This window comes from Falco peregrinus, chromosome 5 (assembly GCF_023634155.1).
Source record: "Falco peregrinus isolate bFalPer1 chromosome 5, bFalPer1.pri, whole genome shotgun sequence".
NCBI lineage: Eukaryota > Metazoa > Chordata > Aves > Falconiformes > Falconidae > Falco > Falco peregrinus.
The window spans coordinates 17,857,266-17,879,500 of NC_073725.1; the positions used below are offsets into that span (position 1 = coordinate 17,857,266).

Sequence of the window (22,235 nt, forward strand, 5' to 3'; positions counted from 1 at the left end):
TTTACTTTGTCCTTACTAATGTAGCAAAGAATTTATTGTCATTGTTCTCCTTGAGGGCAGCACAAGATAATGTGAAAGGCCTGAGTAATACCCTCAGTGTATATAAATTCATACGTGAGTAATACATGGCTTACCTCGGTCAACGTCATTTCTGAAAATTTCAGGTCATGTTACTGGAAATAAAAGAAAAATAATTGCATTTCCAGCAAACACAATGTAAAGCTGGAAGGCAAAAGGGACCTGTTTTTTTTATTATATTTACTTTTAACTTGTAACTAACACTGTTGCTTTTTATAGATTTCAGTGAATATAGAATGTAAATCTAGAAGCATTGAGCACAAGATAGTTCCATTGCCTACCCACTTCTTTATTTCTCACAAAGTAGCTTTGTAATGTCCTATTTGCTCATTCAGGCAATTGTACGAATCTGTAGTTTTATTCTTGGATTTCTGTGTAGCAAATCCTATTAACTTTATAAATCATAATGTTACAATCTACTGAGTTTATCAATTCAGCAGTCCATCTATTGTTCTATATCATTAGTTACAGTGGCTTATTTATATCTGCATATGACTTCATTTTCCTGCCCATTCAGTGTACTCCTATTTTACATATTCCGTGGTTTGTGCATGTCTTGCTTTACTATCATTACTGACATTTTCTTAAGTAGAGTGCGCTCAAACAGAAGCGTGGTTTTAAGCCTCTGGATTTCACTAAAATATAAACTTGTTCCCAGTTTCAGAGTAACTGGATGCTTAATTTTACATGCAAGTGTAACTGTATGCTGTAATGGAATAAGTAGAGTAAAACCTAACAATTTCATAGAATCTAGGTATGCTAATTTTTCTGTTGTCTGACAGCAGTCAGAACTGTCCCAGAAGTTTTGTTTCAGATGCTAAATTAAAACATGAGGGAAAGTGATAGCATTAAACTGCCAAAAGATGAAACTTGTTTCCTTTTGTCTGTAAACTTTGACCCTACAATTATGTCAGTAAGGCTAACTGTCACAGTAACAGCATATAGCTCTGCAAAATACCTAATGAAAACTATTACTAAATTTCAGCTCAACTGTGGGATTTCAGTTAAAGTACTCCTAGAGGGCAAAATAATCTTAAGAGCACTACAAAAAAAAAAAAAAATCTTTAAAGGGTTTTCTGTAATTCTGGCAAGCCGAAGTTAAGACTTATCATATAACGATAACTTCTAAAAGCTTAAAACCATATTGGTATGGGTGATATCACTTTCTCATAAAAGGAATTGCAGAGCTCTCAGCTTATTTCTTACCCTGTAATGGATTTTTTTTCTGACACGTTTACTTATCCATCTGCTCGCTTCATTATGCAAGCACAAATAAGCTTCTTAGCTTTTTAATTTTTTAATTTTTTTTTTTTATTTTTTAATATGGCAGTGGTGGCTTTCCTCTTAAAATAATGTATTCCAGTGTTTGGGCAGGAGTTCAGCTTCAGTTTGCTCATTGGCAATACTGTAGCTTATTCTTACTGATGGAGTGATTTTGACAGTAAAAAAAATACTTTCTAAACAGGAAAAAGCATATGGAACTGGAATCAGAGCTTCAATCCCTTCGGAAAGCAAACCAACGTCTTGAAAACATTCTGGAGGCAACCAAAGCACACAAGCGCCAGGAAGTCTCTCAGTTACATAAGCTACATAGAGAAACTCTTAAGGTATGAGAATAAGTTTATCTATAAACCACACGTACTTACTCCTGAGTTGTGTGAGAACATAGACTTTCATTTGTATGATTCCTTAACCTGACCAGTGTTTTGGTCTGTAATCCATATGTGATTGCTTTTTTGTTCTGAAATGCTTACATAATGATTGCTACTGTAATCAGATGACAAATCTGAAAAAAGTGTAGTGGTTTAGAACTCACTACTTTGAGCACTTTATTTCATTATTCTGCTTATAGGACTATGAAATATGATAACAAAGTCTTGATTTCATTTTACAGTTAAAATAAAGACTGCTTTGTGATCTCTATAACAGAACATAACCACTCCAACAAAAGCTTACCAGCTAAGATCTCGCCTAGTGCCGCGAATAAGCTCAGAAATCTTAGATTATCATTCTGAAGATATTCAGTGTTCTGAAGAGGTGATGGATGGCATTTTGAAAGAGCCAGTTCCCCCACAGCTGAATGAACAAGCATATGAGGCCATCACTGAGGAGCTCAAAGTCACACAGGTGAATGTTCTGGATAAAAACTAAAATGTATATGTAACTTCAGAATAAAGCGAGTTTTGGCATGAAATAATTCCCCCTCACCAACTATATTTTAATTTGCATGGGAAACTGAAGTATTTGATGAATACTTAAGGCTTTGCTAAACAGTTCTCTAATTATACATTTTTACATAAGAGGATTTACAATGAAAATACTTAAATAGATTTAAGAGTGGAATATCGTTAGTAGTTTAAGATGGACGACGGGATATTTACTTTTACTGTTTTAACCTGATAACTTGTCTCTGAGGAAGCTTCTTTATAAGTCTCTGGTAACAACATTTGGAACAATACCCAGACTTGGTACCTAATACTGTATTATTTGAAGAAACATGCCAAATAATGCTTATCCACCACTATACCTTAATTGTCTTGTATCTCTCCTAATGAGCAGGGAAGATCTTCCGTCATTTAGAAGAGTGCTATGGTTATCTAAACCACTGTCTCGAAGCTGGAACTAACTTCAGCGCATATAAAATCCTGGCACAACAGCCAAAACCTTCTTTGATGCTTACCATAGTGCAGAGATCCTATAAAGAATTTAGCTAGTGTATATTTTGAGAAACTTTTTAAAGCCTTATTTCTTCAAAATAAACATGTGTCTGAAAACTAAGTGTTTATTGCATTCAGTCCTTGTATTCCTTGATGATTTTCTTGCGTTCTGGCAGTTTAGCAATAGGAGAAATCAGCTGTTAAGGTAGCAGTTTATTTTCGGGTGTTCTGTTTCTGTTGGTTCAGGTCATAAAAAAAAAAAAAAGTAGTTGACATTTTTATACTTAATATGCACAGACTGCCATATAGCATGTGAGAATAACTTGAAGATGTGTGCTCTGATTTTGTCTGTTGTGTCACAGGAGCAACTGAGAACAATGCAAACGAAGCTGGATGAAGAGGAAAGCAAGAATATAAAACTCCAGCAGCATATTAATAAACTGGAGCATCATTCTGCACAAATACAGGAGGTGAGAGAACAATGTAACACAGCAAGATATATATGTGAAGGTGGTATCTACCACGCCACACTACTGTGTCATCCAGTGAGGTCTGTGTTACTGCGTTTTGACTTAGGAAAACTTCCACAGCATTGTAGCTTAGGGCTGTGCAGGAAGACGAGGACTTAGAATTGTAGAATAGTTTCAGCTGGAAGGGACCTTTAAAAGTCATGTAGTCCAACCCCCCTGCAGTGAGCAAGGAAGATTCATCTAACATAACACCACAGGTCTGCAGTTTTTGTTTGTGTTTTAAATGTTGTGATTCTGAGCCTGCTTGATCTTAAATATAAGCAAATAAACTTTTAAGATGTCTGTTCTTGCTTTTGACCAACTTCATGATTTCTGGAAAACAGCAATAATCACAAGGAAATGTAATGCTGAAAATACTGCTTGTTTCAGTTGGAACTGAACTGAAATGTCCTTACTCTAACAAATGTTTACAAGTCTTCCTTAATCACTAGGTTTGATGCAACAGAAAAGAAATCAGACCTTTATTCTTCCCAGATCAGTCTCATTTCTGGTAGCTCTTTTCTAAAGTAGATCTCGGCTCCTAAGCTGTGGGTTGCTTTTAAATGCAATTTTTGGATAAAGAAATGTCTTCAGTTATGTCAAAAATTTTTTTCTTGGACTTCTAGGGCTTTTAAATTCACCAAATAGTGAATTTAAAGAAAAATGCATCTAGTATTTATACTCAGTTGGTGAAATTCTCTCCTACATTGTTACGTTATTGTTACAACTCTGTGACTAAGCCAATCCTATGTTTACTTCAATTTAAAAATTTTCCTTCTCAAGCTTCTTTCATCTGAAAGGAATGACTGGAGTAAAGAGCACCTGGAGCTTCTTGAACAGATAAAATCACTTGAAAAACAACTTCAAGACAGTCAAAGCAAGACTGATAGTAAGTCTGTGTAACGCTGAAGTTCCCTGTGAAATTTTGAGTTGTCTTAACATTTTTAATCAACAATAGCACATGCTGAGTAACTACTGGGTTTGTTAGTTGTACTGATTTCACTTTTTAAAATTGTTTGTTAAAGAAAAAAAATCCCTAGTGCTTGCAGAATAGCTTTTCCCTGCCTGGTCTTGCACAGTGTACAATATTTAAAACTGTTCTCTCTTCACTCTGAATTTGAAGGGAGTACAGGATACAGTATTTAAAAGAAAATATTAACTAAAAATAAAGGGGAAATCCTCTATTGATCTATGGAAATGCAGTGGTATTGTCTGGAATGTTTTTGATTCTGCCGGTTCTCTTTAGTTCTTAGTGTTTTATTGACCTTTTCCATTTACAAATCCTTTTTGTGTGTGTGACCTTCAAGGTAAATTCCACTGATAAAGTTGACTTTTGTGAGACTTTCCCAGGACATTCTGTAGCATTACATGTCCTGTATCTAGCACAGTTTTCCAAATAACGTGTAAAATATTTGTTTGGGTTTTGACAGTATTGAAAAGTGAAGTCTATGACTTGCGCATTGTCCTTCAGTCTGCAGACAAGGAGCTGTCTGCTGTAAAATTGGAATATAGTGCCTTTAGGGAAAAGCAAGAAAAAGAAATGAGTCAGCTTTCTGGTAGACATATGGATGTACAGTTCCAGCTGGACAGTGTCAGGTATGTTGGTGGCTTGGTAAAATGCCTTAACCTCCCTTCTGGATGCATCCAGAGACTTATTTCTCCTCTGAATGTGAACTTTCACATTTTACATCTCTTATTTGAGGTTATTTTGTGTTTTTCCTTCGCTTTTTTTTCCTCGATTCTTTCCATGCCTGTTTCAGAGCCATGAGGGGGAACACTGTGAAACTGGCAGAAAGAAAATAAAATGAGACTTCCTTAATTTTGGTTTGCTAGAGCATTTTCCCATTAAGTAGGATATACCTATAAACTTACTGATCTTGAAAAGTGAAGTGAATGAAGAGGCATAGTTTGCTTGGCGTTTGTATTTTTTGGTTGGGTTTTTTGTTGGGTTTTCTTTGTGGCTTTTTTAATAGAGTCTTAAAAATTAACTGTTACTTCCCCATTTGGTCACATGAAGCAGGTGACATAATGATGCTGCTCTAAAAATACAAGCACAAAGAAACTATAAAAGTAACCTGAAGTTTGACTAGTGAAGCTTGAAAAGGTCACTACATTGTATGCAATAATTGCCATTATTACTGGGAGATGAAAATCATTGAGGCTTTTAATCATTAGTGTGATTTAGTTATGTTGGGAGGTGGTGGTGGTAGTGTTTGTTTTGTTGGGCTTTGGTTTTGTGTGTGGGTTTTAATTTTTTCTTTTTCCTGGAAACCTTAACTACATTATTGCATTACAGTAGGTCATGTCTTAGCTGAACTCATTTTTGAGTGATGCATTGTGACACTGAGAACCTGGAATTGAAATTAAATGTTGTGATTTCATTAATGCCTTCTGTGTTAGCAGAAGTACTGACTATTTGGAGGGTATTCTTTCTATAGGCTCTCCATTAATAATATGATTCATAACACTTGTTTAGCAACTCTTTACCCCTTTTGCTTTTCACTTCAAATGAAATAAATTTTCAGGGCAGCAACTTAGAAGGAAATAACCCAGACTTGCCCAGAGTAGAGATTTTATATGAGGTGAATAACCTAGATCTCAACTAAACAGATATAGGTACTGAGGATCATTCTAGCAGTCTTTTGTCCAATAACTGGCTAAATTTTTTTTTAAAAAAATAATATAAACAATATCAAGATACAGTGCAATTTCTATAGCATTTTGTAAGAAGTAAATTATTTCTAGGGATCAGAAAGAATACTCTGCCTTCTCTGCCAATGCCATGTAAATTTTCTGTATCTTTCATAAACTTGGGGTTTCTGAGCTTAAAGTTATTTGTCAGTCACTTCTTTCTAAAATAACTGTACTCTGCATATTATCTTAAGATAGTAAAATACAATTGATCTGGAGTATTTTTATTATGAAACAAACACTTAACTTAATATTGTGGGTGGTTTTGTTTTTGTTTTGTTTTTTTATAAAGGCTAGAACATGAAAAGATTCTTGAAGAAAAAGCAAGCCTGCAGGATGACTATGACAATTTGCAGGAAGTAGCTAAGTTTGAGACAGATCAACTGAAGCAGCAACTTGAGGACAGAAAACAAGAAGAAGAAGCACTGAAAACTGAGCTTTGTGTAAGACACTCAAGGCTTTGAAAGGGCTTTATTATACAATTACTCATGTAATCAGATTGTTTAATTCCTGTGACTGTACCATTGCTAGTAGATTCCACAGTAATAGGTTTCCTGGTGACTTCATTTGGAAGACATAGCAAGAATATTTTTAAAAACTTGGTGCAAGATTTTTGCAGCTACAGGCTACAAGAAATATCCAGTAGCATGGTGAAGTAGTATGTTTTTAGGCTGAAGAAATTGCTTTGGAAATGTTGAGGGAGATGGGTTAATTAGTAGATGCATAAAGAAACTGCTTTGGAAAAGAATCCTAACATCAAAACACTGGTGACCTTTCATCTCTGTACTAGCTTACTTATTCTATCTTTACATAGTAGTTTCTTAAAAAAATTTGTAGTGGATGTGATCTTGTTAAAATGATCTATGGCTTTTTGAGGTGGATCACTGTCCTGCGATTTAGTTGATGCTGTCCTTGAAAGCCTGTCAGGCTGCAGTGACCGCAAAACAGCAGTAAGTTTGCTTAAGGGCTTCTGCAAATGATTTTGCCTGCTGTTCTGCAGTGTACGCTGCCTGCTCAGGAATTTTGCTGTAAGTTTTCCTTTTCAGTGTTTAAAGGAATACTGACAGATTGAAAATTATTATTTTAAATTCTTTATAATCTAATATCTTGAACTGCTGGGTAGAATTTGAAAAATCCCCCCAAATTAATCTACAGCTGAAAATTCTAATTTCTCCCTTCAAAGCCTTGGATATTGAGGAACATTATAGCTATATGAAATTATTAGCAATCTGCTCTTTTCATCTGCCATGGATTAATTTTTTATCTTGTCCAGGACAAAGCTGAAGATCTTTGTTTCCATTTAAGGTTTTGTGAGGCTTTTATTTAATCATCTTAAAGAGTCTGGTTAGATTTTTATTTTGGTTGAAATTATTCTAAAAGGCCTTATATTGTAAATTGTTATAACAAAGTGTATTTTGATATTCTAGACCCTTTTGAAACTCATGAAAACACAAAAAGAACATATTGAAAAACTAACGCTACAATTACAAGAACACAAAGAAAACAATTCAAAGTGAGTTTTAATTAGTGGTGGGGTGTATTTTCATCTGACTTCATTAGTTTTGTCCTGTGCTAGGTTTTGTATTCAGGTGGGGATCCTGTTTGTAAAGGTGTTTTTCTCCAGCTGGGTGGAGATAATTACATAATGGGTTTTTTATTTTATCCAGCTTAAAACAACACTTCATTTTAATGCATGACTAATTTCAATATAACTATCATTTGTCATGTCAAAGATAAAGTTCCACTACCAATAGCTGTGTATGGCTAGCAACTAAATTATTGTTCTTTTTTTATAGCACTGAGAAAGTGACAGTTCATTTCGGGAGTTTTTTTGTGGGGGTTTTTTTTTAAGTGCAAATCCAAATAATGACTTGATTCTTGTTAAAGCTCTATATTCTGATTATATTTCTCACTAGAAATGTTTTGTTCTCCAGGGAGCTCTTGAAAGTAGTTGAAAAAGCACAGGTGGAGAAACCATCCTCTGAAATGGTGACACGGTGTGAGCAGCAGGTACAACAGCAGAGCTGAGTGTCTAAATCATGTGTTCATGGATTTCCTTGTGCATGAATAGCATTTTTTTTCTGGTGAACTGACTGTGCTGTTGATTTAACAGCAAAATAAATGTAGAGTTCTCAAGTTTCAGGTTGTTTTGTTAAGCTACTGCTTTATTTTTCTGGTAAGGTAAACAGCTTAGATCCTTCCAATTTTTTCATGTGCTTTACAAAATATACTTCACAGGTAATTAAGTCTGTCCTTCACAATTACTATTTCTTCTAGGAAGCAAAACTGCGTAAGTTGGAACGGGAGCTGGCTGCTGCTGAAGAGATGATTGTTTCTTTGAAGAAGACAAATGATACAGATAAGGTTTGGGCTTATTTCTGTCACTGATACCCAGTTTGGCAGGTAACAGTGTTCTGTAGTAGAGTTGAAAGCCCAGAGCCTTTCTGTGATACTTAATTCTGTGCTTCTAAGCAATCCTGCTGTGTATGTAGGTGAAATAAACCCTACCTCTTACTGGCATGGAGTTTGCAGGGTGGTAGGAAAGTGGTATGCATTCAGAGAAAATGCAAGATAGATGAAGGTTAAAAAAAAAAATAAATCAAGCTAAAGTTGTCTTCTGGACAAAACATTCAATGCATAAATGATGCATAATTCTCCTGATTAATATGGCCTTCCAATCAGTGCCATTTTGTAATAGGCTAATGGAAAAGTGAGAAAGGTGAGATGTAAGAATGTGACTGTGGGTATCTTCATTAATAAAAATCAAATCACTTTTACATGAAAAGACTATTCCAGTGTTTTGAATGCTTAAATACCAAAAGTTCCCATAGTACAAGCATTTATGCTTTGTATAAAACAGGCATAAGAAATCACATAGTCTGTTTACTATCCAGCATGAGGCAGTAAGTCTTGCTTTTGCCATGCTAAACCAAAAATTTGTCATGTATAAGGTCAGAAGAATCTGGTATTGTCAGTGCAGCGGTATTTCTTGAATATGTCTTCCTCCATTGCAAACAAATAAAACCTTAAATTATAGTACTTCTATTCTCCTATTAGAAACCCATTACAGCCCGAGACCAAATCAGAGGGCTAGTCTTCTCTTCTAATGAACACATTACATAAAAAGTGCCTAGAACAACAGCCAACGATTTAACAATGAATTTCCTGTTACTCCCTTACATGTGCATATTGAGGCCTCATTGTCAAACGATTGTTTGAAATCTGGGACTGACAGATTACACACAAGAGGAAGTCCAGTAATAAAATATATATAAATATATATATGTTTTATCAGTATTAACTTTTTTATGTTGCAGGAAGTTGTAACTGACCTGATGAGACAGATCCAGGAGCTGAGGTCTTTGATTAATCATAAAACTGAGTCCATAGATGGCCTGACGAGAGAGCTCAAGGATATAAATGTATGTTCTGTCATTTTGAAGGACATGGTATAGTTCTGCAAAAGTAGAAGGCAATGACATGTCTTATCGTGGGTCTCTAACAGCATAACTTGCTGTAGTGTTTTAGGAGGGAACTTCTTTGTGTTGACATGTTGAAATCTTCTGAACATTTTATGCCTAAGGCTGTCTTGAAAACTGAACTCTCTCCACATAGTGGGTAAAGAGCAGTGTCTCTAAAGGGACCTATTCACATCCTGTAAAGTACACTCAGCTGACAGTTACATTTAGTTTTTCTCAGAAACTGGCAATTTAGACCTTAACAATGGAACCTGAATTGTAAATTGAGGGAGTGAACTTTTGTGGCTGGTATCAGTATGTTCTAAATCTGAAAACAAGTATAAAGAACTAAAACTGTGTTTGAATAACTATGAATAAATATAAATGCATCTTCTTTATTAAAATAGGCCTGGTTTTCAAACTGATAAGAGAAACCCACAGAATGCTTTAGAGAACATGTATGTATGAACTATGAATTGAAAAGGTCCTACAGAAAAAATGTTGATGAGACAGATTTCTACATATGGTTATCTTTTTTTAATAACTGTTTGAGTGGTTAATATGTATTATGGTGGCTAATGCATAAAATTAACTATTTTTCTATTGTTCTGACAACTCATTTCTAATAACATTGTTTGTACAATTTAGTAAATATGGTATATCATTCTGACTTCAGTCATTGACAGATTTTAAATGTCTGTAGCTATAAGATTTGTGATGTACATTTGTATTGTTTGCTGACTGACTTTGATAATGTGTTTTCCTAAAATCTAAAACTTAATGCTTTATGTAGTGCAAGTATAATCATGCTTTGGCTGCAAAAGAAGAAAGCAAACAAATCGTAGAGGATCAGGAAAAGAAGATTGAAGAACTGAGGGAAGCCTTGGAGAGAAGACAAATAGCTGATAACATTGAGGTAAAAACATTAATGTCGGTATATTATTATTCGTTCAACAGACTGATTGGATGTGGTTCTGCTTAAAATATTTTAACCTTGTTTTAGTTCAAACTATAGCCAGTTAAGCTGTCTTTAAAGAAATTTTCCATGAGACACCTGACATTCTGTTAAATTATCACATTACTTGACATAAATACTTTATAAGCTGTGTCATAAAAACCCATGCTAACAGCCTTGTTTAATTTTGTTAAGGCCACTAAGGAATCACCAGCTGAATTTAATGGCAGCATTAGATGATGCAGCTGAGAAATTAAAATAGGTAGAAGAATATATTATGTTTAACATTATTTCTTCACTTACTGCTACTATATTCAGTAACATAACTTCTTTACTGATAATTTTAACATAAAAGCTCCACCTGCTGGAAACAGATTTAAGATCTGTGGTTTTGCTTTTTAAGATGGTATCTTTTTTTTAACTTTCGTGTTGCTGCTTTCACCATTATTTTTGTACATGTTCATCAGTCAAAACGCCAAGCCTCTCATTACAAATAATTTCTACATGTTAATTTGTCATATTAGATATCCTTAGTCCAATCATATAGCACCAGTGAAGTCTTCCAGAGTAGTGCTTGCTTCTCAAAACCCATCCTTAAATAATTTCCACTATGTCTAGTAAACAGACTGTCTTCATTAATAATCATCTCTAAATTTGACATTCTGGAACCCAAAACTGAGTCACCTGCCAAATGAATCACTTTGAGTTACTTTTTTTTTTAAGCTGAAGTACCAATTCTTACTATAGTGTTCTCCTTGGATGTATCTGACTCCTGATAAAATCAGGGTTTCTCCTCTTCAGCTTTTTACATCACTTATTAATTTCCTTCATGCTTTCTTGACTGGACAAGAACAAATAATCCAAGGTGGCACTTAAAATACTAAGTACTGTCTGTCTCCTCCTAGGTTAACACACCTTGTGTAGGTATGTTATCCCATCTATCAGATAGGGTGGGAGTCTAGATCCTAAAATAAATCCAGAGGTATCTAAAGAATAGCGGTGCACAAAAAAACCTAATCAGTAACTCTGCATGGATTAAAATCTATACATTCTTTTCTGGTTTCTTATTTAAAGAATTGTATCTCTTTTTAAGTATACATTGTACTTCAAAACAGTGGTTGATTTCCAAGTATCTCCCACAAGTATCTGGGAGATACTTGTGGGAAATATCCGTATTGTGGGAAAGTTCTCATTTTTGTTCTGCAGTTGAGACAATGGATGTGGAAAACATGCTGAAATAAGAAATTTATAGATCAGTGCTACAATTCATGGTGAAAAAGTAGAGGAAAAAGGGAGATACTTGTAGCTGTTAACAGTCTTGGCAACAATGACAAAACATCTTGAAACAACTGCTTTAGAGTAATAACTTTAACCCTTCTTTACTCATCCAATGACTTAAACTAGAGAGACCTTCTGTGTGAAGACTTGCATCATACCACTGATCAGCTGGCAAGACTGACAGAGGCCTCGAAGAAACATGATTCATTGCTTCAGTGTGCGCAGGAAGACATAACAAAGAAAGACGCTCTAATCCAGGAACTCAAGGAACAGGTAAAATACAGAAATTCTTCTGATAAGAAGCTCCTTGGGAAGGAGTTGTGATTAATTGTAACTTCTGGAAAAGGTTTTGTAATATTAGAGCATCTTGTACGCAGTACTCTTGGTGAAGAGTAGTGCTTCTTTCTGTAAAAGCCAAGTAGTAGTTCAAAAGCTTCTGAAAAAAGGCTAGATAACTTTTAAATGCTTTGGAAATGGTGTCTAGAGATCATGAAAGTGTTTACTCTGAAAGCAGAGTAAAATTTTCAGTACCTATGATGACAGAGCAGCCTGAGGTTATAAGCAGCGTAACCTTGGGGATTACCTTTCCCTCTGCTTAAGACTTCACCATAAACAATATCATTGTAATGGTGATAACTACTGAGCTCTATAAATTATGCAGCCTGAGAGTGATTTGGAGCTTTTGCAGACCAAATAGCTATGTTAAACCTTTGTCAGAATTTTAGGTCTAGGTGTCACAACTGTTAGTGCTAAGTAATATGCTTGTGTTGGCAAAAACTCTAGTAAGGGTAAGTTATTTCAGAAGGAAAAGTTCTTTTGTCATGTTAGCACGTTCTCTTTGAGGGAACTGATTAGATCTATACCAGTAAAATCTTTGTATCAAATCATGTTTTGACCAGTAATGTTTGCCAACAAAGCTGGTAATGTTTTTTCTGTGCTAGCAAGCCCTTTGAAAGGTAGATTGTCTTAGCAAGGCAGAAAAATCAAATACTAACAAAGAGGAACAAAATTCAGATTAACTACGCCATATACAGCATATAGTGTATATACACTTTCAAAAAATGCTTGTTACATGCAACTATTGAATGATTAGCTGTTATTAGGGAAATACAGAAAAAAGTTATGAACAGGAAGTCTAAGGTAAACACAAATAACTTGTGGTGTACTTAAGCTTGCTCAAAATAGTAAAGAAAGCAGCAGCCAGATTTCTGTTTTGTGTATATTACAAGCTAATTTAATTCTAATTGGGGATTTTAATAGTTGGACAAAATGACAGAAGAACTGGAGAAGAGGAAGAATGAATATGGAATAAAAATGAAGCAAATAGATTGCCTCGTAGACTCATCTTCAGTAACATTTCCTCAGGTATGGTATCTGGTGTTTGAGAAACATTTCCATTGTAAAGACTGTTAAAACTAATGGAAAAGGATTAGTAAACTTCACAGCCTGGCTTCAGGCTGGGACCAGAAACGGCAATGTATTGAGAATGGTCAAATCCCAGTCACCTTGTTTGTAAATTAAATGTAGCATTGATGATTTTTCTGCCAGAAATGTATTAACATATGTATTCAATTAAGTATTAAAGCATATAACCAATACATAGGGGAAACAGTCTTCACTAATAGTTTGTGGGATTTGTTTCTTTTAACTTGCCAGTGTCCAAGAACTCCCCCTGGTTTTGATGTGAATTTGGCAAAGCTCTTGGAAACTCATGAGCAAGAAATAGCTGATCGGAGGGCTTCTGCAATAAATCTGGAGCACCTTGTACATGAACTGAATGAAGAACGAAGAGCTAAAAATGATGAAATCCTAAGACTGAAGGTACTATGAGTTAATCTCTACAGGCAAATTGTAAGCTTAAAATAAGACTGAATACAGAATTCAGATTTTTTTGAGCTTAGCTTAGTAGTCTGTCCATTAAAGCAGGAAAGCAGTTCTTGGTCTTCTCTTTACCTAGGCTGGTAACAAATGGTGACAACTTGCTTGAGATATCCATGTATCTCATTTTCCCAAGGACTGAGTTCTTTCATGTTCATGAATATCAAATGGTAACATCATTTTTGCTGATGAAACTGTTCTGCCTTACTGTAAATCAAGTTTGTAATGAAACTGTAAAGGAAAAGGTAATGCAGATCTTTGCCAGAGAACTGTGCTTGTTTTCTGATATAGTTTTATCTTCTATTTTACTCAAAACCATGTTCAAGTGGAAATGAAAACAGGAATTGCAATTTGGTCTTCAAATAAAATGTTTCAAATTTCACTTGCTTAGGAACAATTAAATGAGTTGGAAAACTTGCGTCTGGAAATGCAGATATTGGTGGAGAACAACAGGAATTTACAGAGCCTTGTAGAAGTTCAGAGACTAAGCAAGAACAGGTAAGGCAAAATAAGAAGAACCTGTCTTAACGTGAAGCAATTGAGTAAGATCAATTTACGGGTATTTTAAATACAATCTTATGTATTGCTTATATAATTAGAGATTGACTCAGCCTTTTCTATGAAAATTATTTACTGGCTTGTAAACTTCATTGCCTTTAAATCACAAATTCTTAAATAGAACAAAGTTTTATAAAGGAAATGGAAATAGAATGCAAAATCATTACATGCACAGCCATTTCTGTGTAATATATATTACCATATCACTTCTGCATTTATGGATTCAGTAGACAGGAAATATCCAAATTAATTAAACACAAGGTTTAACATAGAAATAAATTGAATCAGTTATCAGTCTTGTGTTTTTGAGAATAAGGAATGAACTTCCTCTGAAAAGATGGTACGCTGCTATATACCTCAGACAAGATATCCTGAAATTTGGTTCAAACTGTAGTCTGTAAATCTTTGTTTTGGCCAGTTTTTTGTGGCTTACCTTTTTTGTTTTGGTTTTTTTTTCCTTTGGTTTTGATTTTGTAAAGAATTAAATAATCTGCTGGTTTACATCTTGTGAAAAGGAATCTTAACTGGCAGCAAATAAATCTGTTGATATTTAATGACAATTAATTTTTAAGGAGCAATTTAGTAAACTAACTTAATGGTAGGTAAGAGTGAAAAGAATTACTTACTTTAAAGAAAAAGAGGGGGGGAAATATGTAAATATCTATAGTGGAAAAACATGAAAATTGAAGAACAGGATGTTAGTTGATCCTTACAAACAGTTAACAAAACGTGGCCTTGGGATAAGGAATAGACACCATAAATATGTCAAGCTGGGACACAAGATGAGCTCAAGAGGAAAAAAAAAAAATGGTTAATAAGACTAAACATAAAATTATGGAACTATGTGTGAAATGTCCTAATAATTACCATACTAAAAGATCCACCCTCTAGCAAAGCAAGCCCCCCACTAACAAAGCCCCTTCCCCACAGAACATACCTGGTGAAAAAAACTGTACCCTTAAACTGAGACAAGGCTTGTAGGAACCAATGAAAATTAAGTGACTAAACACAATTGTAATCAGTTGTTCAAAGTATATAAAAAGTCTTACTATGTCTTAAAAGGTGTGCTAGCTTTGTGGATTACCGCTTAGCACCCATCGATGCAGACATTCAATAAACAAGTATCTTGACTCTGTGTGCAGATCAGCTCTTGCTGATTATGCTCAAACCCAGTTTGAGATAACAGGAGTATAATGGTTTTTTGCCTGTTAAATGTATAAAGAAATATTTTCCAAAACTTTAATCTCTATTCGAGAAGTATCAGCATTGTCAGTTTTAAAACTGATTTTCTGGTAAGATTTGACGTAAAAGACCACTATTAAATTTGCAAAATTAAGTATTCTGATTAGAAGATGCTGTAATTGCAGGTATCAATGCAACTCTTATTTGTCCTTGCATTCATACGTATTATACAGTAATCTTCAATTATGAAGGGATTCATTGTGCAAAACATTCTGTGCACAAGGTGGGCAGATCAGATGGCGTATTGAATGATGATACTGTCTCTAGGGCCTTCTGCTTAGTTTGCAACAGACTTTTTTTCAATTGTGTGTTGTCAATTGAAAATGGTAATCACAGAAAAAGAAGTGGTTACCTTGCCATGGGAAACTATTTTGTGTCTGTTTTTCATGCAGTTAATGGACTAGGTTACTTGGATCCAGGTTTTCACAGAAAAGCATTACTTTTATGTTCCTTACTTGTATTCCCAGCTTGGAACCTTGGGATATAATTTGGATATGCATTAACAATTCTTGGCTGCTGTTGATAGGAGTTCTGGTTTGAATAGACGGAAGGCTAATACTATATTGCATGCTCTCTAAAAAATCAGGTTTAAATATCTCGGGTGGCAATATTCACAGGAGACATTTGCCTCGTACATTATGGGAGCAGATGACAGCAGCATCAGGTAGTAATTATCTTTTGTGTGGCCCAGTGCTAGAGAGTGAGATGACTTGGTCACTGGTGTCACATGTGATAAGGTAATGAGATGTGACAGACTATGGACTGCATTGGAGAATGTTTGAGAATACAAAATGAGACCAAGTGCCTGCTCTCTTACTATTGAGCGTTGGGGCTGGGAAGAGCAAGCTGTACAGGAAAGGTCAGCCTTCACCTCTGTAACGCTAAGCTGGAGCAGGCTTAGTTCACTGCTTTGGAGCTAGTGTACAGGCTGACCAGTACTAGAATTTGAAAGGCTCGAGCATAACCAATGATTCTAAACCTGGAGGTTTCAGAGTTCATGTAAGTATTTACTGAGAATAAGTAAAACAGTGTGTTGCAGTTTGTCCAACAACTTAAAAGCTAGATGGATTTGGGTGGATTTTGGAAGTGGGTGGTACCAAAATTTAACAAGGAAAATACGTTATTTTTATCTTGGTTCTCAGAAGTTGTTAGACTTTTTAAGCTGGCACTTAATTAACATTAACAAAAAAACACCTGCACATATACACATTACTCTTTCAGACTGAGGCTATTCATACCAGGTACAAAAAATAAAATTACCCTAGCTAGGTATGTTGACAAAGATTTTGAGTTGCTGAAAACACTGACCTTTTTTGCAATTTTTGCATATTTTTTTTGCAAAAATTTGCATCAAATTGCAAAAACTGTTAATGAATGAAGTTCTTCCTTTATGGCACATGACAGGAATGAATTGGACCCAATGGTGTGTTGATTTTGGGGTTATTTTAATCTTATGGTGTTTGCTTCTAGTCAATGTCAAGTTTATTTAAAAACTAACAAAACTAAAAGTTTCCAACCTTTTACCTTCTCAACTTGGCAAGACCACTGAGCAATGATTTTGTAGGAGGGAGTTGCTTTTGACAGTCTATATGCACAACAAACATCATGAACTTATAAAACATTTATCTCTGTCCCAAAGCTGTCTACCGTACAGTTGCATAGTTATTGCGTTTTTAATTGTTTTCATTAAAACATCATTTCTCTATAGCTGAACAAAGGAAAACTTGGTGTTCTTGGAATATAAACATTTCAACCCTTCTAGAGTTGTTTCATGATGTTCAGTATTCAGAGTATGAACATGTGTCAAGACAGCTACATACATTTACTGGCTTAATCTGGATAAGATGTTTTTACAACTGGTTTCCTCAGTTTGTGAGAAGCTTTCCTCATTCTTGGATTTCCTAGTGATCAGAAACATCCTGACGTTCAGTCCCTTAAAGAGAAAGAGGAGGAGATTGCTCAAGAACGACTCGCCAAGGTATATTACCCTTCTCATGTCAGTTGCTATCTCCCTGCTGTGAAGTATTAACATGTTCTCTGCTATTTCATGGCAGTGAAACAAACGATGAGTTCTAGTGAATTCTAACAGATGCAGCCTGATACTTACAAGGTTTCCATCTCTAACACCAATAAACTGGGTGTCAGATTGCACAATAAACAAAACCAGATTCAAATCACTAAATCAGACTCTTCTCCACAGAGCTGGAAAGTGAGGTTTGTGTCACTGCTCTGCCAAAGGCAAGTTAATGTTGCAGTGGAGGTTGCCATGAATCTCGCAGACAAAAGAATCCCCTCTTAGAGCTGTGCTGTGCATGAATGGGCAGCTGTGCGTCCCTTGTGTGGGCATGAAATTGGAAATACATGCATATAGCAAAAAGATGCACTTATAGGGAACATTAGAGATGCGAGTTACTAGGCAGTAGGATGGTTTTGGTAGGATCTGGAATGAGATATGTAGTATCAGTTAAGTACCCGTAATTTTAGATGTATAGAATATATTAAACATTAAGAAAATTTTTTTTTAACTCTTACAGAATAAAGCATTGGAGGAGATGCTGAAAATCAAAGCAGAGTAAGTTTAAATATTGTTCATTGAACTGGAGATTTGTATTAAACTCATTAATACCAGAAAGGCATACTTGAGCAATAGAAGCCCAAGATCTGAAAGTATAAAAGTTTTAATCTGGAAATATTTACACTTCTGCAAGACACATTGAGTTCTTACTCTTTCTCATCAGTAGGTGGTAGTAGCACCTATTACTACATTTTCTAAAAGGGCAGCATTGTATCAGGACAATACTCTGAAATAGGTGGTACCATAGAAAAACTTAAATTGGAAGGTACATTTTGAATTTTTTTCAATTATCTATGTTTTGAGTTCTTTTCTATGCAGTGAATTTTAAGCATGTTCCTTTTCAAATTAAATTGAAATACTGGTAATTTTTTTATTAATATTGTAAATATTTTATAACTTTAAACAATCTCATTCTTTGCTTGCTTTATGCTATCTTAAATTTTTGTGCTTCTGCTTGAATAATGAAAACTGTTTATCATTAGAGGATTCCTAGATTGTGTTTGCATTATTGTGCAAGTAGTCCTCAAAATTCAAGTGTTCTGCACCTTGGATGGATAGTAATAAAGAAATAAAACACTGAATTAGTAGATAAAAATTAGTTTGAAGATGCTGCTCCTGCTATTCTTTTCCTAATCTGTACTGCTTTGCTTCAGAGTTCATAGTGGCTGAATCTCCCAGTATTTGTGTTATCTAATATATGTAAATAAGGATGGAAATAGTTTTTATGCACTCAGTCATTTCAAAAGTAATTTATATTAAGATTTCCAGAAATCCCAGTCCTGATTAGGGGTTATCTTGCTATTTGATGCATTGGTTTTTCATACCTGTCTGGTCTCTGAAATAAGCTTTGTAAGTGCTACAAGGTCTCATACAAATAAATAATGTACAAAGAAAAAGATTCTTTTGTCATCAAGAAAATGTCTTGACAAATGCAGCAAATGAATATTGTTTTCATATAGTAGGTCTTAAACACCAGGCTTCAGTGAAACAAAACTGATGACAAGGAATATTTTAAATTATACAATATTTGAATAGACATGCAAAATAACTAAAGTTCATATGATCAGTAGACAGGCTGCTAAGTTTGATGGCATGGTTTAATACTCTGTGAGCCTGATAGAATTAAAACATTTTCAGCAGATGAGACATCTATCTGAAGAGGTAGTCCTTCTGTTACCACACCAAATGAGCACAGACCATCTCCGAGCTGCTCAGAGATGTTTCTGAGCAACAAGGCTATTGGGGGGGAAAAGCCAAACAAGCAATTTAGGGGAAACTTGAAGAGCAGCAGAGTTCATCTGACAAATGTATGTGCCTTAGATATGAATTACTTGTAAGTGTTCTTGTAGGTGAAGCTTCTATTCTCTTTCATGAGTGGAGTTGTACGTCCTGGATTGGGAACAGCGTACTTCCCCAAAAGAAAAGCAACTCTAGAACACTGCCTAGTTAATTTGCAAACACAAGGGCTGTGAAGCAGAATGGAATTTTTCCTCCTCTTAGCACTGAGTTCTAGGGAAAATACATAGTCTCAAAGGGATACTTTCAAAGGAGTCTGCCTCCATGTCCAAGACTTGCTTAGTAATTCAGTTGTATGCCTCTTATGTTGTTTTTTAATATTTTATGATTCTTTTATATTGGCAGATTAGAAGAGACCAAAAATATGCTCAAAATCAAAGAGAATACTTGTCTTGAAATTACTCTGGAGATGGAACGAACAAGAGCCTTGGAGCTCAAAGCATTTCATGAAAAAGAAGAAATTAGATCAAAACTGGAGGAAATGTATGAAGAGAGAGACAGAACTGAAAAGGTTATATATGTATAATTTTTTGTCTTTATAGTAGAATCTTACTATATCTACAGATTAGCAGAGGTAGAGCTGTTGCTAATTGGACAATATTCTGAATTAATTAGCAATCAAAGACTCTCTCTGAAAATGTTTAGTCTTGCAGTTTAGTTGTATTTGTAATGCTGTTTCCTGCATTAGTGAAACTCTTGGTATGGAAATCACTGTTGCAATTCATAATACAAATCAAATGGTGCTGCTCCACACCCCCCCCCCCAGAAGGGAGCTAATGTACCGAAGGAGATCTAAGACAAATACCTATTTCCTGAATGAACCAGTTCTTGCATCATGTGTTACTGAATGAACCGATTCTTGCATCATGTGTTACAACAAATTTAAAGCATGCTCATAGTACTAAAGAAGCTGTTTCCTCTGTAAAGAGGAGAGGCTACAGTTAAGAGGTACACACTGTATTTATTAATTACAGGAAATGGACTTGCTGAGGAAGCAAGTTGACTCTCTTGCTGAGGAGAATGGGAAGTTACTTGGTCATCAAAACCTAAACCAGAAGATTCATTATCTTGTGAAACTGAAGAAAGATTACGCTAAACTTACTGAGGTAAGTGGCAGAGTAGAATACAGGTCAAGTATGGCCTGACATAAAGAGAGCTAAGCTTTGAGCATGAAAAACTAAAATTCTTGCTCTTCTGTTGGACCTCCTGATTTTATGCAGCTGTGTAGGTCATGGCTGGTCTGTCTCCTCACAGGCCCCAGACAAGGATCACCCCATTTAACTTAAGTCCACAGTGTATAAAACACTTGACAAGCGTATATATCACTTATTTAGAAATATGAAAGACGTTAGTATCACTTCCTTAATACACCCATGTTCTCTGTTTTACAGGAGACTGAAAAACTTCGAGTTGAAAATGCTTTTTTGAAAGAATCAAAAAAGTGTGAAATGTAGACATCATGATCAGCTATAATGACACAAACAAAACTGCAGAGCCATATTTTATAAGTCTACAGAATAAGCAAAAGCCAGCTGACTTTGGCTGTGGTCCCAGAATAATCAAGTATTTTAGTTCCTGGATTTTTTGCTAGTAATAAGTCTTAATGAAAAATTTCATTCCAGCTACGTGGGTAACTTTCAGTGACACATTAACACCTTCCTATATAATTTTGGAAAAACTGATTTTGTATAGGTACTAGAAGATACTTCCTTGAAACTGTCATACCTTGCCAAGAAAAAGCTTTCTCCCTGCGAACACACCTGAATCTTTGTTTTCCGTTCTGCTTTTATTCAGGTTCCTACCTTTTATGAAATGCTATGTTTTCCATCAGAGTAGAACTTTTAAAAATATAATTTTTTTGTAGGCTTTACTTTGGTTTGGGTTTTGTGAGGTTTTTTTGCTAAACAGGGTGTTTTTACTGGGTTACTTAAATATAATTTCATATTGAAGTTTTGTTCAATAAAGCATGAATGTGAATTTAGTAATAGACTTGTAAATAGTACTATAAACATCTTTTGGCTTTACATTCTTTTCTTTCTCTATTTAAAATAAAAATGCTTTTTAAACCTTTCTTCCTCCAATATAAACCTGTAGAAATTTTCTATATTAGAACTGTAGGAACTTCTAAGTATTTTGCAAACAGTTTCTTATCAAACAAGTTAGAAATGTTAAGGAACTAGATTTGAAAATATGCAGAATGTTTAGGTGTATAACAAATTCATGTAATTGCATATAACATTTATTGGAAAACAACTTAATGTTTTGTGTTCTGCTAGCAAAAGTTTTATGTACCAGTATCAAATAGTTGTGTGTTTAGCTGCTTTTTTTTTTCTTTTTACTGTCTGTAATCCTATCATTCCATTTATGGCTACTTGATACAGTACTGCTTTTGCCTACAAGGGATGGGGCAAAAGGGAAGGAAGAGAAAGATGTGTCAAGCAAAGAGCAGAACACCTGGTGAGTTCCTGCATTTGGCTGAGAGGAAGAGGAATTTCCCCTAGCTTATCTATGGATTTTTCAAGTTGCCTAATCCTGCAGATAAGTTTCCAATTGAACTTTAATGTGAAGTATCGAAGTGAAAAACTGGCCTTGAACTGGAGAGGTGTTTTGTTTTTTCTGTAGATAAACAGTAGTAGAGATTTGAAGCAACGTTACAAGCGCGCTAAGAGCTGAGAGGGGAGGAGTTTGCCTTGGACCACCGAGCTGTTGTCCCCTGCGTGCTGTTCGTCGCCGCCGCGGTGCGGGTTCACACACGCGCGCGGGGCCCCCTGCCGGCCCTGTGACCGTTTCCGTGCGGGCGGGCGCCTGCCCCTCCCGGCCGATCGGCCCTGCGCAGCCTGCGCGCCCCTCGGCCTGCGCCCTCTGGTAAGGCTGCAGCAGGACCCGGGGCGTAAACATTAAAGCCTTTGTAGCCAAACGAGCATTGCCCACGGCGTTTTCCTTCGCCGTTCTCCCCCAGGCTCGGTACGGCCGGCCCCCGGAGGGCGGCGCGGCGGCGGGGCGCTTCCTGGCGGCGGCGGCGGGCCCGGCATGCGGGCGAGCGGCGGGGCGGCGGCGGTG

The 22,235-nt window shown here is 35.7% G+C and overlaps 1 protein-coding gene across 1 annotated transcript in view; it reads left to right on the plus strand.

The window, feature by feature from the left end:
* Window positions 1-21,774, plus strand: part of KIF15 (kinesin family member 15) — a 39,659-nt gene extending 17,885 nt beyond the window's left edge. Inside the window, exons 16-35 of the mRNA XM_055804151.1 lie at window positions 1,544-1,685; window positions 2,008-2,205; window positions 3,098-3,205; window positions 4,028-4,133; window positions 4,675-4,840; window positions 6,228-6,378; window positions 7,363-7,448; window positions 7,870-7,945; window positions 8,213-8,299; window positions 9,253-9,357; window positions 10,187-10,309; window positions 11,753-11,899; window positions 12,887-12,991; window positions 13,283-13,447; window positions 13,896-14,002; window positions 17,210-17,282; window positions 17,839-17,876; window positions 19,521-19,686; window positions 20,150-20,281; window positions 20,567-21,774. Coding sequence (XP_055660126.1) covers window positions 1,544-1,685; window positions 2,008-2,205; window positions 3,098-3,205; window positions 4,028-4,133; window positions 4,675-4,840; window positions 6,228-6,378; window positions 7,363-7,448; window positions 7,870-7,945; window positions 8,213-8,299; window positions 9,253-9,357; window positions 10,187-10,309; window positions 11,753-11,899; window positions 12,887-12,991; window positions 13,283-13,447; window positions 13,896-14,002; window positions 17,210-17,282; window positions 17,839-17,876; window positions 19,521-19,686; window positions 20,150-20,281; window positions 20,567-20,629 — 2,344 coding nt within the window. The 3' untranslated portion in view covers window positions 20,630-21,774. The remainder of the gene's footprint in view (window positions 1-1,543; window positions 1,686-2,007; window positions 2,206-3,097; window positions 3,206-4,027; window positions 4,134-4,674; window positions 4,841-6,227; window positions 6,379-7,362; window positions 7,449-7,869; window positions 7,946-8,212; window positions 8,300-9,252; window positions 9,358-10,186; window positions 10,310-11,752; window positions 11,900-12,886; window positions 12,992-13,282; window positions 13,448-13,895; window positions 14,003-17,209; window positions 17,283-17,838; window positions 17,877-19,520; window positions 19,687-20,149; window positions 20,282-20,566) is intronic.
* Window positions 21,775-22,235: the final 461 nt, after the last annotated feature.